Genomic DNA, 12,514 nt, shown 5'->3' with positions numbered 1-12,514 from the left:
TAAGAGCACTTTTTTTTTTCTTTCTCATGAGAGGGAAAAAAAGAGAGAGAGATTTACTTACCAGAGAGACATACAGATAAAGAGAGTGAAAGAGATCACAGCATCAAAGCTACCTTCAGCATGGTGGGGATGAGGCTCCAACCTGGGTCTTATATACAACAAATCCATACACGATCCAAGTAATTAATTTTGCTGGCCCTGAGATTTAAATAGTTTCATTTGTCCTCTTTCCTTCTCTTTTTCTAACTTGAGTTACAGATGACACATGATCTCAGGTAAGCTTAAGATGCATTGCCTGATAATTACAGGCATACAATTTGATTGTTACAACCATCATGTCCCGTATTTATCTTCTTCTGTACCTGTGGTAAGAACTTAGGAGCATTTCTGATGGGCCCTTGATCCCTGCCCCCTATAATTTTATCTGTTGGGTGAAATAAAGATCTAATGACTAACCCAATCAATGGGAGAAGATATTTGTACTTTACACATCTGACAATCGGCTGCCATCAAGCATCTATATAGGAGTGGTACAGATCTATAAAAATAAAACTAGGGAGTCGGGCGGTAGCGCAGCGGGTTAAGTGCAGGTGGTGCAAAGCACAAGGACTGGCGTTAAGGATCCCAGTTCGAGCCCCCGGCTCCCCACCTGCAGGGGGGGTCACTTCACAAGTGGTGAAGCAGGTCTGCAGGTGTCTATCTTTCTCTCCCTCTCTCTGTCTTCCCCTCCTCTCTCCAATTCTCTCTGTCCTATCCAACAACAACAACATCAGTCATAACTATAACAATAAAACAAGGGCAACAAAATAAATAATAAATAAATATTTTAATAAATAAATAAATAAATAAAACTAGCCCAATAAAAAAGTGGGCCAAAGAGGAAGTCGGGTGGTAGCGCAGCAGGTTAAGCGCAGGTGGCACAAAGCGCAAGGACCGGCTTAAGGATCCTGGTTCACGCCCCTGGCTCCCCACCTGCAGGGGAGTCACTTCACAGGCAGTGAAGCAGGTCTGCAGGTGTCTATCTTTCTCTCCCCTTCCCTGTCTTCCCCTCCTCTCTCCATTTCTCTCTGTCCTATCCAACAATGACATCAATAACAACAACAATAATAACTACAATAATAAAACAACAAGGGCAACAAAAGGGAATAAATAAATATTTTTTTAAAGTGAGCCAAAGAAATAAACAGTTTTCTAAAGAAGAGATACACATGGCCCATAGATACTTGACGGAATGTTCCACTTCACATATCGTTAGGGAGATGCAAATTAAAACTACACTGAGATACCATCTCATACCTGTGAGAATGGCTTCCATCAACAAATCAGGAAGTAACAGGTGCTGGAGAGGTTGTGGGGAAAAAGAAACTGTGCTTCAATGCTGGTGGGTATGTAAACTGGTGCAGCCCCTTTGGAAGACTGTATGGAGAATCCTTAGACAAATGAAAATGGAATTACTTTATGATCCAGCAACACCTCTCTTAGGCATTTACCCAAAGGATAATCAAAACACTAATTCCAAGAGACATATACACACCTATGTTTATAGCTGCATTATTCACAATAGCCAAAGAGTGGAAGGAAGCAGCCTAAATGTTCATCAATAGATTAATGGCTAAAGAAGTTATGGGATATATATGTCATGGAATACTATTCTGTCATCAAAATGATATTGTGTCCTTTGGGACAAAACGGACAGAACTGGAGTTGATTATGCTTAGCAAAATAAGAAATGAAAGACAACTACAGGTTCATTTCACTCATATATGGCATCTAGAGGTCTAATACACATGAACTTGAACTAAGCAAAAAAGAGAGAGAGAGAGAGAGAGAGAAAGAAAGTTCATTTCTAGCCTTGTGAGAGTTCTCCAGACTGCTCTCCACAGGGTTTGGACCAATTTCCATTCCCACCAGCAGAGCAGGAGGGCTCCTTTGTCCTCACACCCTCTCCAGCATTTGTTGCTGCTGTTGTTTCTGATGTATGACAGTCTCACAGGGGTGAGGTGGTATTTCATTGTTATCTTTATTTGCATTTATTTGCAGAACTCCATATCCCCTCTACTCCCGATAGTTTTCCTATTCTTTATCCCTTTGGGAGTAATGACCCAGGGTCATTATGGGGTGCAGAAGATGGGAGGTATGGCTTTTGTAATTGCTTCCCCACTGAACATGGGCATTGACAGGTCAATCCATACTCCCTTACTTTTAAGTTCCTGACTATTAAAAATTAGTCCTGCTTTATATCTTACAGTTATTCAGCCACCAAGTTGCAGATGCTACCACGGTGCCATCCTGACTTCCCTGAGTAGATGTCCTCACCAATGTGACCTGGAACCTCACCTCCCCAGATCCCTATCCAACTAGGGAATGATAGAAATTGGCTGGGGTTTGGATCGACCTGCTAATATCCATGCTCAGTAGAGAAGCAATCACAGAAGCCAGACTTCCACCTTCTGTACCCCATAAAGAATTTTGGTCCATACTCCCAGAGGAATAAAGAATAGGGAAGTTTCCAATGGAAGGGATGGGATAACGAACTCTGGCAGTGGGAGTAATATGAAACTGTACCCCTTTTGTCCTACAATCTTGTTAAGCATTATTAAACCACAAATAAAATTAAAAAAAAAAACAAGCAAACTGTTTCTAAGACTTGTAAAAACTATGGTGGTTGTCTTTGGGAGGTAGAAGGGTGGGGACACAGAACTTTGGTGGTGGGTGTGGTATGGGAGGGGGGATCAAATGACTAAAGGGTATTTGTGTGCTCTAAACACAAATGCAACACCTGGCACTCTGCTTCCTATCCATCAAGTTCCCATACTAAGTGTCACTGTTTCTTTGGACCCTAAGGTACAAAACTGCCTCAGTGGTTTTTCTGTCTCCTCTATCCTTCAACCTAGTTATCTATTCATTCAAACAAAGCAAAGCAAAACAAAACCCAAGCTTCCACCAAGAGATAGGAAAGGTGCAACAGAACAGAAAAAGTTGCACATTTCCTGTTGTTGAATCCAGGCTCGACTTTTGGAGGAAGCTGGATGATGGCTCTCTGATACTATTATCCTGGCTTTCCCTTAAGACTGAAAACTTTTCCAATAGTCCCAGCAGTTTGTTTTGGGAACATCAGCTTTCATCCAAGCTTTGCTGCTACTGTTTTCTTTCCATTAAAAAAAAAAAAAAAAGTAAAATATATGATTTTCTCCACAAGGTTTACTAGGCCTAAGAACCAAAGTTCTGGGAGTCGGGCTGTAGCGCAGCGGGTTAAGCGCAGGTGGCGCAAAGCACAAGGACCGGCAGAAGGATCCCGGTTCGAACCCCAGCTCCCCACCTGCAGGGGAGTCGCTTCACAGGCGGTGAAGCAGGTCTGCAGGTGTCTATCTTTCTCTCCCCCTCTCTGTCTTCCCCTCCTCTCTCCGTTTCTCTCTGTCCTATCCAACAACGACAACAACAACAATAACTTGCAGTCAAATGCTCTACCACTGAGCTATACCCCCGACAACAACAACAATAATAACTACAACAATAAAACAACAAGGGTAACAAAAGGGGATAAATAAAATAAAATATTAAAAAAAAAAAGAACCAAAGTTCTTATCAGACATTAACTGTGTGCCAGACATTGGGCAATGGCCTCCACGCTCATTACCTCATCTGTTCCCTGAGAACCACCCTGAGAAGAGATGCCAACACATGAGGACACTGAGGAGGATTAAGTCATTCACCCAAGAAAATACAGCTCGTGAGGGCTCTTCTGATGTTCATTCAGAAGCCACTCAACTTTCATTAACTAAAGCCCATGAGTTTGACCTTTCAGAAAACACTTCTTGAAAGCACAAAGTGCAGCATTTGCGTTCTCTGCAGCCTTGTCTTCCTTCTCTGAAGAAGGCCACACTCACCTGTCACACTCTACCTGGGTGGTAGGAGTGGTGCAGACACCCGTCAGTCGTGACTTCAGGTTCCAGCTCACCCACTCACTGCATCCGTGTCCCTGGGGAGGCTTCAGCTCCACATCTAGAGATTGGAAAAATTGTATAGCTTGGACCTTATGAAACAGCCCATTTTCAGCCATTTTGACACATGCCCCCCCCCCAAAAAAAAAGCATGTTCAAACTGAAGTACTTTTTTTTTTGCTCCCAGGGTTATCGCCGGGGCTACATTCCTGCACTAATAATTCACTGCTTCTCATGGCCATTTTTTTTTGTTGTATTATTTTATTGGATGGGACATGGAGAAATTGAGAGAAGAGGAGATATAAAGATAGATTCCTGCAGACCTGCTTCATTGCTTGTGAAGTATCCCTCCAGCAGGTGGGGAGCTGGAGCTAGAACCCAGATCCTTGCACACAGGTCCTTGCACTTAGTACTGTATGCACTTATCCAGACGGGCCATTACTTGGCCCCCTCACACTGAACTTTTCAAAGGGCCATTGGTCTGATTCACTGACTGCACACAGAAAACTGGGAAGAACACACTTTCCCTCTGTGGTTTCATTTTGCTCAGGTCAGAACAGTTTTGCGTTCTCTGATACAGAGAAGCCGGCCCTGGAGCTGTGAATGTACCAGAGTTGATAATTCAGGAAAAACAAAAGACTGCGTGGATAAGGAAGAAAATACATAAAGCACCTCCTAAGATCTTCCTGCACCCACCCACCCCACGCCCAAGTTTGGTCTCAATGTACTAAATCCATTCTTTTTCTTTTTCTTTTTAATTAAGAAAGTGGAAGGGAAGGATATTGAGTAAGTTTAACAGGGTGCCGGAGCCAAAGAAAAATTGCTGGGAGGTGGTAGTGGTGGTGAGTGACAGGACTTGGTGACAGGTTGGGTCCTGCCTGGATGCCAGGAAGGGTTCCCAGCTGCTAAACGAGCTCCGCAGGGGTTACCCAATGCACCCTGCCCACGCGGGAGGGAAGAGCACCGAGAGTGAGCACTACCTGAGGAACTCTTACCTGAGGAACTCCTCAGGGTTTGCAGGTCTGCTGGGGGGGGGGGGGTGTCACAAGCACTCATGAGCTTATTCCCCCAGCACTCCGTGCAAAAGGGAAATGCCACTTTCCCAAATTTCCCGAGTGAAAAGACAGATCCAGAGAGGGTGAATCGCTCATCCCAGGTCTCCGAGCAACGGAGTCGGATTCGAATCTGGACACCACAGCCCCCCGCCCCCACGAACTCCTCCCACTTGGATTCGCTCCTTTTCCTCCTTGCACTGAAGTGCTTTGCCACCACTACCCCCCTCAGCCGTCCAAGCTGGGCCACGCCCAGGGGGACAGGGCCCGGCGCCCCGCACGTCCCCGGCTGCAGGACAACCGGCGCGGGTGGGAGGAGCGGCGCCGCCCCCCCGGGTATTTAAGCCCAGTTTGGAGCCCCCGGGGCGCCGGCCGCTCCCCCGCTCGCGCCTCGCGCCTCCTCCGCAGCCGCCCGCGCGCCCCACCCTCCGCGCGCGCAGGCACCGGCCGCCCGGATCCCGGAGCGGGGACCCGCAGCCCGGAACGGGGCGCGGGCGACAACCGCCTCTGCCGAGCCGCCCCCGGCCGCGGCCACTGCGCACAGCCCATCGCGCGCCCCTGCAACCCGAGCCGGGACGCCGGCCGCGAGCGCCTCGCAGTCCGGCAGGCGGGCGGGGGCTGCAGCCTGCAGCATGGACTCGGACTCCGGCGAGCAGAGCGAGGGCGAGCCCGTGACCGCCGCAGGTATCTGGGGGCCCGCAGCCGAGCCGGGGGAGGGGGCGGGCCGGGAACCGCGGGTATTCACGCCGCGGAGCTGCGGGCGGCAGGCCGGTCCCCAGGAGCCAGGGTCGTGACCGGCTCCGCGCGGCAAGTTTGTTTGGGGGGCTCGTCACCCCCGCGCCCAGTTCCCCGCGACCCAGGGCGACAGGGAGGGAGGCGAGGTGGCTCTGCGGTGCCTCCCCTCCCGCTGCGGGCGCGGGGCGCTGTGGGGGAAGGGAAGGGCGCGGGAGATCGTGCAACACTTCTGCCTTTGCAAACAACTTTCCGAAGCGCCGGTCTTTGGACCCGGAGACGCTGCGAAGCAGGTGACCTGGTCCGGGGGGTCTTGCCGGGAAGGAAAGGTCCCGCGGGTGGAAGGTCAGGGTGGGTCCCCGAGGCTGCCCGCCCGCCCCTGCGCCCAGCGGCTGGCGAGGAGGTGCGGGCGGGCGGCCAGGGAGAAGTCGGATGTATAGCTACTGACGCGGTGGCTGGGGGACTGGGGGGTGTTCGGTTAGGAAAAAGGCAAGTCCGCCCCCACCTCTCCCCGACACCGAGCAACAGGAGGAAGCCACCCACAGCCTGGAGTCGACCTGCCCGGCTCCGCGCTGCTCCACCGCTGCTCCACCGCCGCTCCAGGGGGCGCCCCCCTCCCCGGGGACCCGCGCCCTCCGCACGTGCCGGCGCCCGAGCCTGCGCCGCCTTGGGGGCTGGTCCCGGCTACAGGCGGTGACCTCAACCCCGGCCCGGACCTCCATGTCCAGACCTGAGAGCCAGAGCCAGTCTGCTCTTCCCAGGGACCAGGGGACCTGAGGTGCAGGGAGCCAGACACTGCAGGGAGCCAGGACTGGGCTAGCGACATTCTATGTGTGACTTAACTATTTAGAGGTTCAGTGAGTTGTCCCCAGTCCCCAGCTACCGTTTCACCGCACCCTACACCCCTCAGCCTCTCACAAGACCAGTGAGAGAGGCCACATGTTTGGATAGGTAGGTGCCCCTGTGTAAAGGGGAGAGAGGATGATAATAAGCAGGCACACTTTTCTGCCTGTGTTTCTGTAACTAGAAAGCATCAAGATTTTCTTGTTAAATATTGAAAAATAATAATAAAATAGAGAGACTAGGTGGTGGTGCATTTGGTTGAGTGCACATGTTACCATGCCCAAGAACCCGGGTTCAAGGCCCCGGTCCCCACGTGCAGGGGGGACGTTTCACAAGTGGTGAAGCAAGGTGGCAGGTGTAGCACTATCTCTCTCTCTCTCCAGCTGTGTCTCCCTCTTCACTTTCAATTTCTCTGTCTCTAAGATAAATTAAAAAAAAATTTAAATGTCTAGAAAATTCAAAGAAAAAAAAGCGCCAAGATTTTGTTTCACAGGTGATGTGGGAATCTCCCCATATCATTTAAAAGTTCCAAGAGTTGCTGTGGGAGGGGGGAGGGGGACAAGGACACACATTTGACTCCTTCAAAATACCAGAAACTAGAAACTAGGAAAATTCTGCCCTCACACTGCATCTCCTAGCTGTTTGATGGGAAAAGAGGGGGAAGGAGGGGTGAGGGGTGGCAGGGTGCTTCTCCTACCAGCCAGCTACCAGGGTCACTGTCCCTGTGGGTGTGAGTGAGAAGACTTCTGCCATGTCACCACAGACCCTGCCAGTGGAGCCCCATGAAGAAGACAGCCATCTCCAGTGAGCCATCACTGTCACCATTTGTGCAGTTATGTCTTTTTTCCTATGCTTGAATCTCACAAGTTGAACATTTACTTGAATGTCACAGCTATTCTGCTAAGTGGCATTCAGTCTTCGCTCATTATTTTCAGCCTCAAAGCAGTCTCCTCCATGACAGAACTCCAGAGCCTGATAGAAAGATGCTAATCCCTGCCCTTGCTCTGGCCAGCGGCTGCATCCTGTGCAGTGGTTTGAATTCCTTACTGCAGCCTCAACTACAGGCTAAAGGGCAGATGTGTTGTCCAGAGGGGCTGACCTTTGCCCCAGAAGGAACTTGGCATCCATTTGTGTGCCTGTATCTGTGTGAACTGTAACTGAGGAAGGACAGCAGACTTAAGTGAGATCTCTGTGAGCATGTGTGTTTGTGTTTGTGGCTACCTCAAAGAGAGTAAGAGGTATGGATTCATTTCTCCTCAATATATCCCCCCTCCTGAACTTGTGGGAAAACCTTCCCTTAACATGGACCTTATAAGGCTAAGAACCTGGGCTGGAATCAGAGAAATCTGGACTTCTTACACTACCTCACGGGTGGGGAAGGTCCAGACCATCATGGTCATAAGTCACTCATTCTGACCCTGCCAAATCAATTGGAGCTTTTCCATAGCATATTAAATGCTGATTTTAAGTTGATAATTTTGTATGGCTCTCAGATAGTGTCACAAATACTCAAATGGCCTTTGGCAGAAAAAAAAAAAAAGTTTGACCACCTGGGCTCCTGACGGGCACATTACTTAGCTTCTCCAAATCTTAGTTTCCCCCACTGTGAAATGGGACTCACAGTAGCACCAAAGTACGGTTGTGAATATTAAATCACACACAAATAGTTCTCCTTGTAATCGTTCAGCAAATGGCCGTCGATATTTTGATTATTGCCTGATAAGAGTTATTTGTTGTTCAAATAATGCTACATGATGCACTCCCATGCTTTGTAAGAGGCAGATCACCAGGCATACAAAACATTAAGTAGTATTGTCATTATTATCATATCAATATAATTGCCTAAGGAGATTTGTTTCAATTTTTTTCCTTTACAGTCCTCTCTCTCTCTCCCTCTCTCTCTCTCTGGTGTGTTCACACACTTCCGCACCCCCCACCCCCATGCTGTTTAATTACTTCTTCAGGGAGGTTATTTGTAACTTAACCTCTTATCAACCAGCTCAAGGCATGAAGTTCCAAGGTGGAACTTTCTCCATCTCTTTCCTCCAGATGTAAGGAAAGCTGTAAAATGCAGAGGATCCCTTACCTAGTTCACCTACTAACCTGGAGATGGGAGGGAGAGTTACTCTTTCATGTTACTTCATGAAAAGGAAGGATCAGTCCCTCTCCCATGAAGACCTTTTCCTATCCAGGTGGCAGGAAGTGGAGGAGGTTCTCACCACCCTTCCATTTTCATCCCCCTGTCCCCTTCTCTGTCCCAGATCAGTTGAGGGGTGTAGAGTCTCTGAGAACTCTGCAGATCTGCCCGCTGCCTGGTGAGCAGCCGCCCTGGAGTATAGCCCTGCGTCTGAGGGCAAAGGGGGAAGGAGATGGGGCTCAGTCTCTGGTTTTCTGGAAGCACTAGGGAGGTGCTTCTTGTGGCATTCCGCAGCCTGCAGCTCCCCTCTGCCTTTCTGGCATTTTATGGTCCTTTTCTATGATTAGGGAAGAGGCCTTTTGAGTTTATGGAACACTGGCTTCATCCCAGAGACCCAATTTGGCAGTCTCTCCTTTGGCAGACCCACCATCCATCTTTCAGAAATCCTCGAGCTTGGTGTGTTCAACACTGGGGAGCAACTGAGAGTCTTTCCTAAGAGGCAACCAACAAGTAAACATTTACGATGTCAGCTTTCTCTTTTTCTTTTTTTTTTTTTTTTTTAATTTTCTTTTTTGACTCATTGAACCAACCTTGTCTACCCAGCTGAGGACAAATGGCTCCTTCAACCCACAGCTGGGTGGCCCAGCACTACCAGGCTGATGGAACAGGGTTTACAACAGCATAGGTGTCAGAAAAGGGCAGTTCTAATTTGGCAAGGGAGCTTCAAGAAGACAAAAGCTGGAAAACAGGCCCCCTCACTCTGCCCTTCCAGACCCTTCCTCCCCCCCCCCCTGCTAAGTTTGGTTGCTGTGAGCAAAATAGTAAGGAGTGGGGAGAACTCAATAGGTGGCAGGCGGGAGAGTGCTCCAGATGTCGAGCACAGTTGGAGCAAATGAAGTTAGAGGAGTATAGGGAGAAGCACTGCAAGAGGCCTTAACCAGCAGGCCGTGAGGATGCCAATGGGGGCCCTCGCAGAGCTGATCACTGAGCAGAGACATGACCAGGTGAGAACTAGGTCTTCTGAAGCCACCTCTGGCAGACACACTACTGGGGCGTGGCTGTGCTAAGGGGAGGGGGGCTGGCAGCATTAAGGCAGAAGAAAAATGCAAATGTCATTTCAAAGCAGCAAACAACAGAAGTTGGTGACAGCTTGCACAGAAGCAGTGAACGAACAGAGAGGGAGAGTGGAAGGAGACAGGCATGCTGAACTGGGGTGGAGCATGGAGAGGCAGGAGATGGCTCCCCAACCCCACCCAGCCCCATCCATGTTTCTCAGCCTCTCTCCTTCTGTCAGACACTTAGCAGTGATGCAGGGTTTAAAGGCAGTATCCCCAGAGACAGTATAGACCCTGCTGCTTCAGGGGACCTCTGATTCTCCTTGAGTGGAGGCTGCTCTGTTACCTCTGTAGGTAACCTTGATTGCCTTGTAGGTAACCTTTGTAGCTTGGCTCTGGGTAGGCTCGGCCTGGGGATGTTGTACCACTTAGCTGTTAATCGCAGCCCCATGTCTTGTTCCTGTTGTGGGAATGTTCAGGCGCTTCTGCCTCAGACACGCAAACACAGTGAGCCAGACATACACACTGTGGGGCATAGCTGCTCTGAGGGTTAAGACCTGGCCCTATGCTTCCACTGTTCCAGGATATTATTGACACAATAAATGAACGTGCATCTTGGAAAGCCTCCTGAGAACTCAGCACTCAAGGACCAGCCAGGCAGCCTAATAGCCCACCGTGAAGCAGCATTGACTTCCAGTGTTGTGCATGGCTGCCTTTTGGTGTTTGGAGATCTCTCGCACTGTCTAGGATTCTCACTGGGAAGCATGGGGGTTGCAATCCAGAGCTTGAGGTCAGTGTGCTGATGGCCCCTCATCCTGGGATCGCACCCCAGCCAGGTCTCTGATCTCATTTGACATCACCCACTTTCCATGGTGGGCTTGCAGGTTCTGCTCTGAGTGGCTTTCCTCTGGTACTGGCCTATGAGCTCCCCGAGGGCAAGGAAGGGTGGGTCTTTCTCATGTGTCATCTCCACCACCATGTGTGGAAAGAACACAGTGGCAAGATGCTAGCTGGCTGGCAGGCACAGGTGGTGGATGTTGGGGGGCTCCCTAGAGGTCGGGCTCTCAGGTGGGGTCAGCACACAGGAGGGAGTCAGTATATGAGGCAGAGCTGCTGTGCAGACTAAACAGACTCCTGGAGCACTGGAGCTGGAATGACTTTTAGGACTGTCTTGCAGTAGGGGGAGAGACCAGGCCTCTGCTCCCCCAAAATAGAGTAAGTCCTTAGAGGTGGACAACCCCAAGGAAAGGGCTGGGACCCTGGGTGCAATTGCTCCCTGTGGCTGAGGGCTGCTTGTGGATTGAGGCCTTCTTTCCTAAAGGGGAGCCTAGCCCCTGCCCCAGGGGATCTCCCACACACTAGCTCCAGGGGTCTTTCTGCTGGGCTGCTGACCTGATCTTGACCTCATCCGGGAAATTGAACTTAACCACTCTAGACCTCAGAGTTCTACTCCAAATGGCCTGATCCACACAGTCAAGCAGACCTTGACTAGTCAGTTGTTTCCTGCTCAGAGGGAACAGAGTGCTGTGGAATGGTAGGTGTGGCCCCGCTCTCTAGGACTGTCACTATGATTAAGGGAAGTTGCCTGCTTGGAACATTGTGTTTTGGGGTTCTGGAGAGAAGGCTTCATAGAGGGAGATGTCCTAAAGGATAGCCTTTAAGGGGTGATGGGTTTAAATGGGAGAAGAACCAAGGCGGGGGGTGGGGGGCAAAAGGCAGAACTGGGATGTAGTGGCGAAAGTGTAAGTTTCTGCAGATGGAGAGAGAAGCCTGTATGAGTGTGTAAACACTTTGCTTCCTATGTTACTGTTTCTTTTTTTTTTTTTTAAAAATGGCACCTGTTTTTATTTTTTTGTATTTGTCAGCAAAACCAAATTACAGTCACACTGTCATTTGCACTTCCCTCTAAGTGCTTCGCTTTTCTCCAGAGTTGCTGCTGGCTCCAGCCTGAATTCACACGCAGATCTCTATAAAGATATGATATACATAATCTTGTTTTCGTTTTTCAGTCAGTTGGCTTCCAACTCTTTATGTAGAATGCCTGTGTAGGTGGGTGTTGGGGCTGTATTCTCTACTAGTGTAGGAAAAAAGAGATAGAGAAGAGAGATCTTAAAAACAACTTCCCTGGGGGCCGCGTGGTGGCGCACCTGGTGGAGCACACATGTTACAATGTGCAAGGACCCAGGTTCACTCCCCACCTGCAGGGGAAAAGCTTTGCAAATGGTGAAGTGGTGCTGCAGGTGTCTCTCTGTTTCTCTCCCTCTGTACTTCCCCCTTCCTCTCAATTTCTGTCTGTCTCTATCCAATAAATAAAGATAATAAAAAAAATTAAAAAAAAAAACAAGTTCCCTGTAACTACCCAGTCTAAGAACACATATGAGAAAAGTGAACATTTATTAAGGCACGCTGGAAAAGTATGTTACTTTTTACACATAAAGTACTTTTTTTAGACAATGGCATGGCACAGTTCTGAGACTGCTTTAGAACAGTCTTCACGTTCATATTGGATTTCCTAAAACATCACTGCCTGGGAATGAATTTGAGCCCATTCGTGGAAAATCTAGTGTGCAGACTATAAAAATGGGAGGTTTGGCAGCACAGAAAGTGCTCGACACACCCTAATAGAAACCAGGTTTTGGTAACTGAGTTCTCCCAGGAAGAAAATCAGACACTTCGGTGGTGTCCAAATGTTGCTACTTAAACTGCTGAAAAACCACAGGAGCAGCCACTGGCTTCTGGGGTCTCTTCCCAAAA

At 49.3% G+C, this 12,514-nt stretch overlaps 1 protein-coding gene across 1 annotated transcript in view; it reads left to right on the top strand.

Annotated features, from left to right (window-relative positions):
• The first annotated feature begins 5,535 nt into the window (after window positions 1-5,535).
• The window catches only part of TNFAIP8L3 (TNF alpha induced protein 8 like 3), a 33,748-nt gene continuing 26,769 nt past the window's right edge, over window positions 5,536-12,514 (top strand). Inside the window, exon 1 of the mRNA XM_007531877.3 lies at window positions 5,536-5,677. Coding sequence (XP_007531939.1) covers window positions 5,626-5,677 — 52 coding nt within the window. The 5' untranslated portion in view covers window positions 5,536-5,625. The remainder of the gene's footprint in view (window positions 5,678-12,514) is intronic.

Source organism: Erinaceus europaeus, chromosome 16, assembly GCF_950295315.1.
Source record: "Erinaceus europaeus chromosome 16, mEriEur2.1, whole genome shotgun sequence".
Lineage (NCBI taxonomy): Eukaryota > Metazoa > Chordata > Mammalia > Eulipotyphla > Erinaceidae > Erinaceus > Erinaceus europaeus.
The sequence above is the reverse complement of the archived record's forward strand: the minus strand, read 5'-3'. Positions and strand labels throughout refer to the sequence as shown.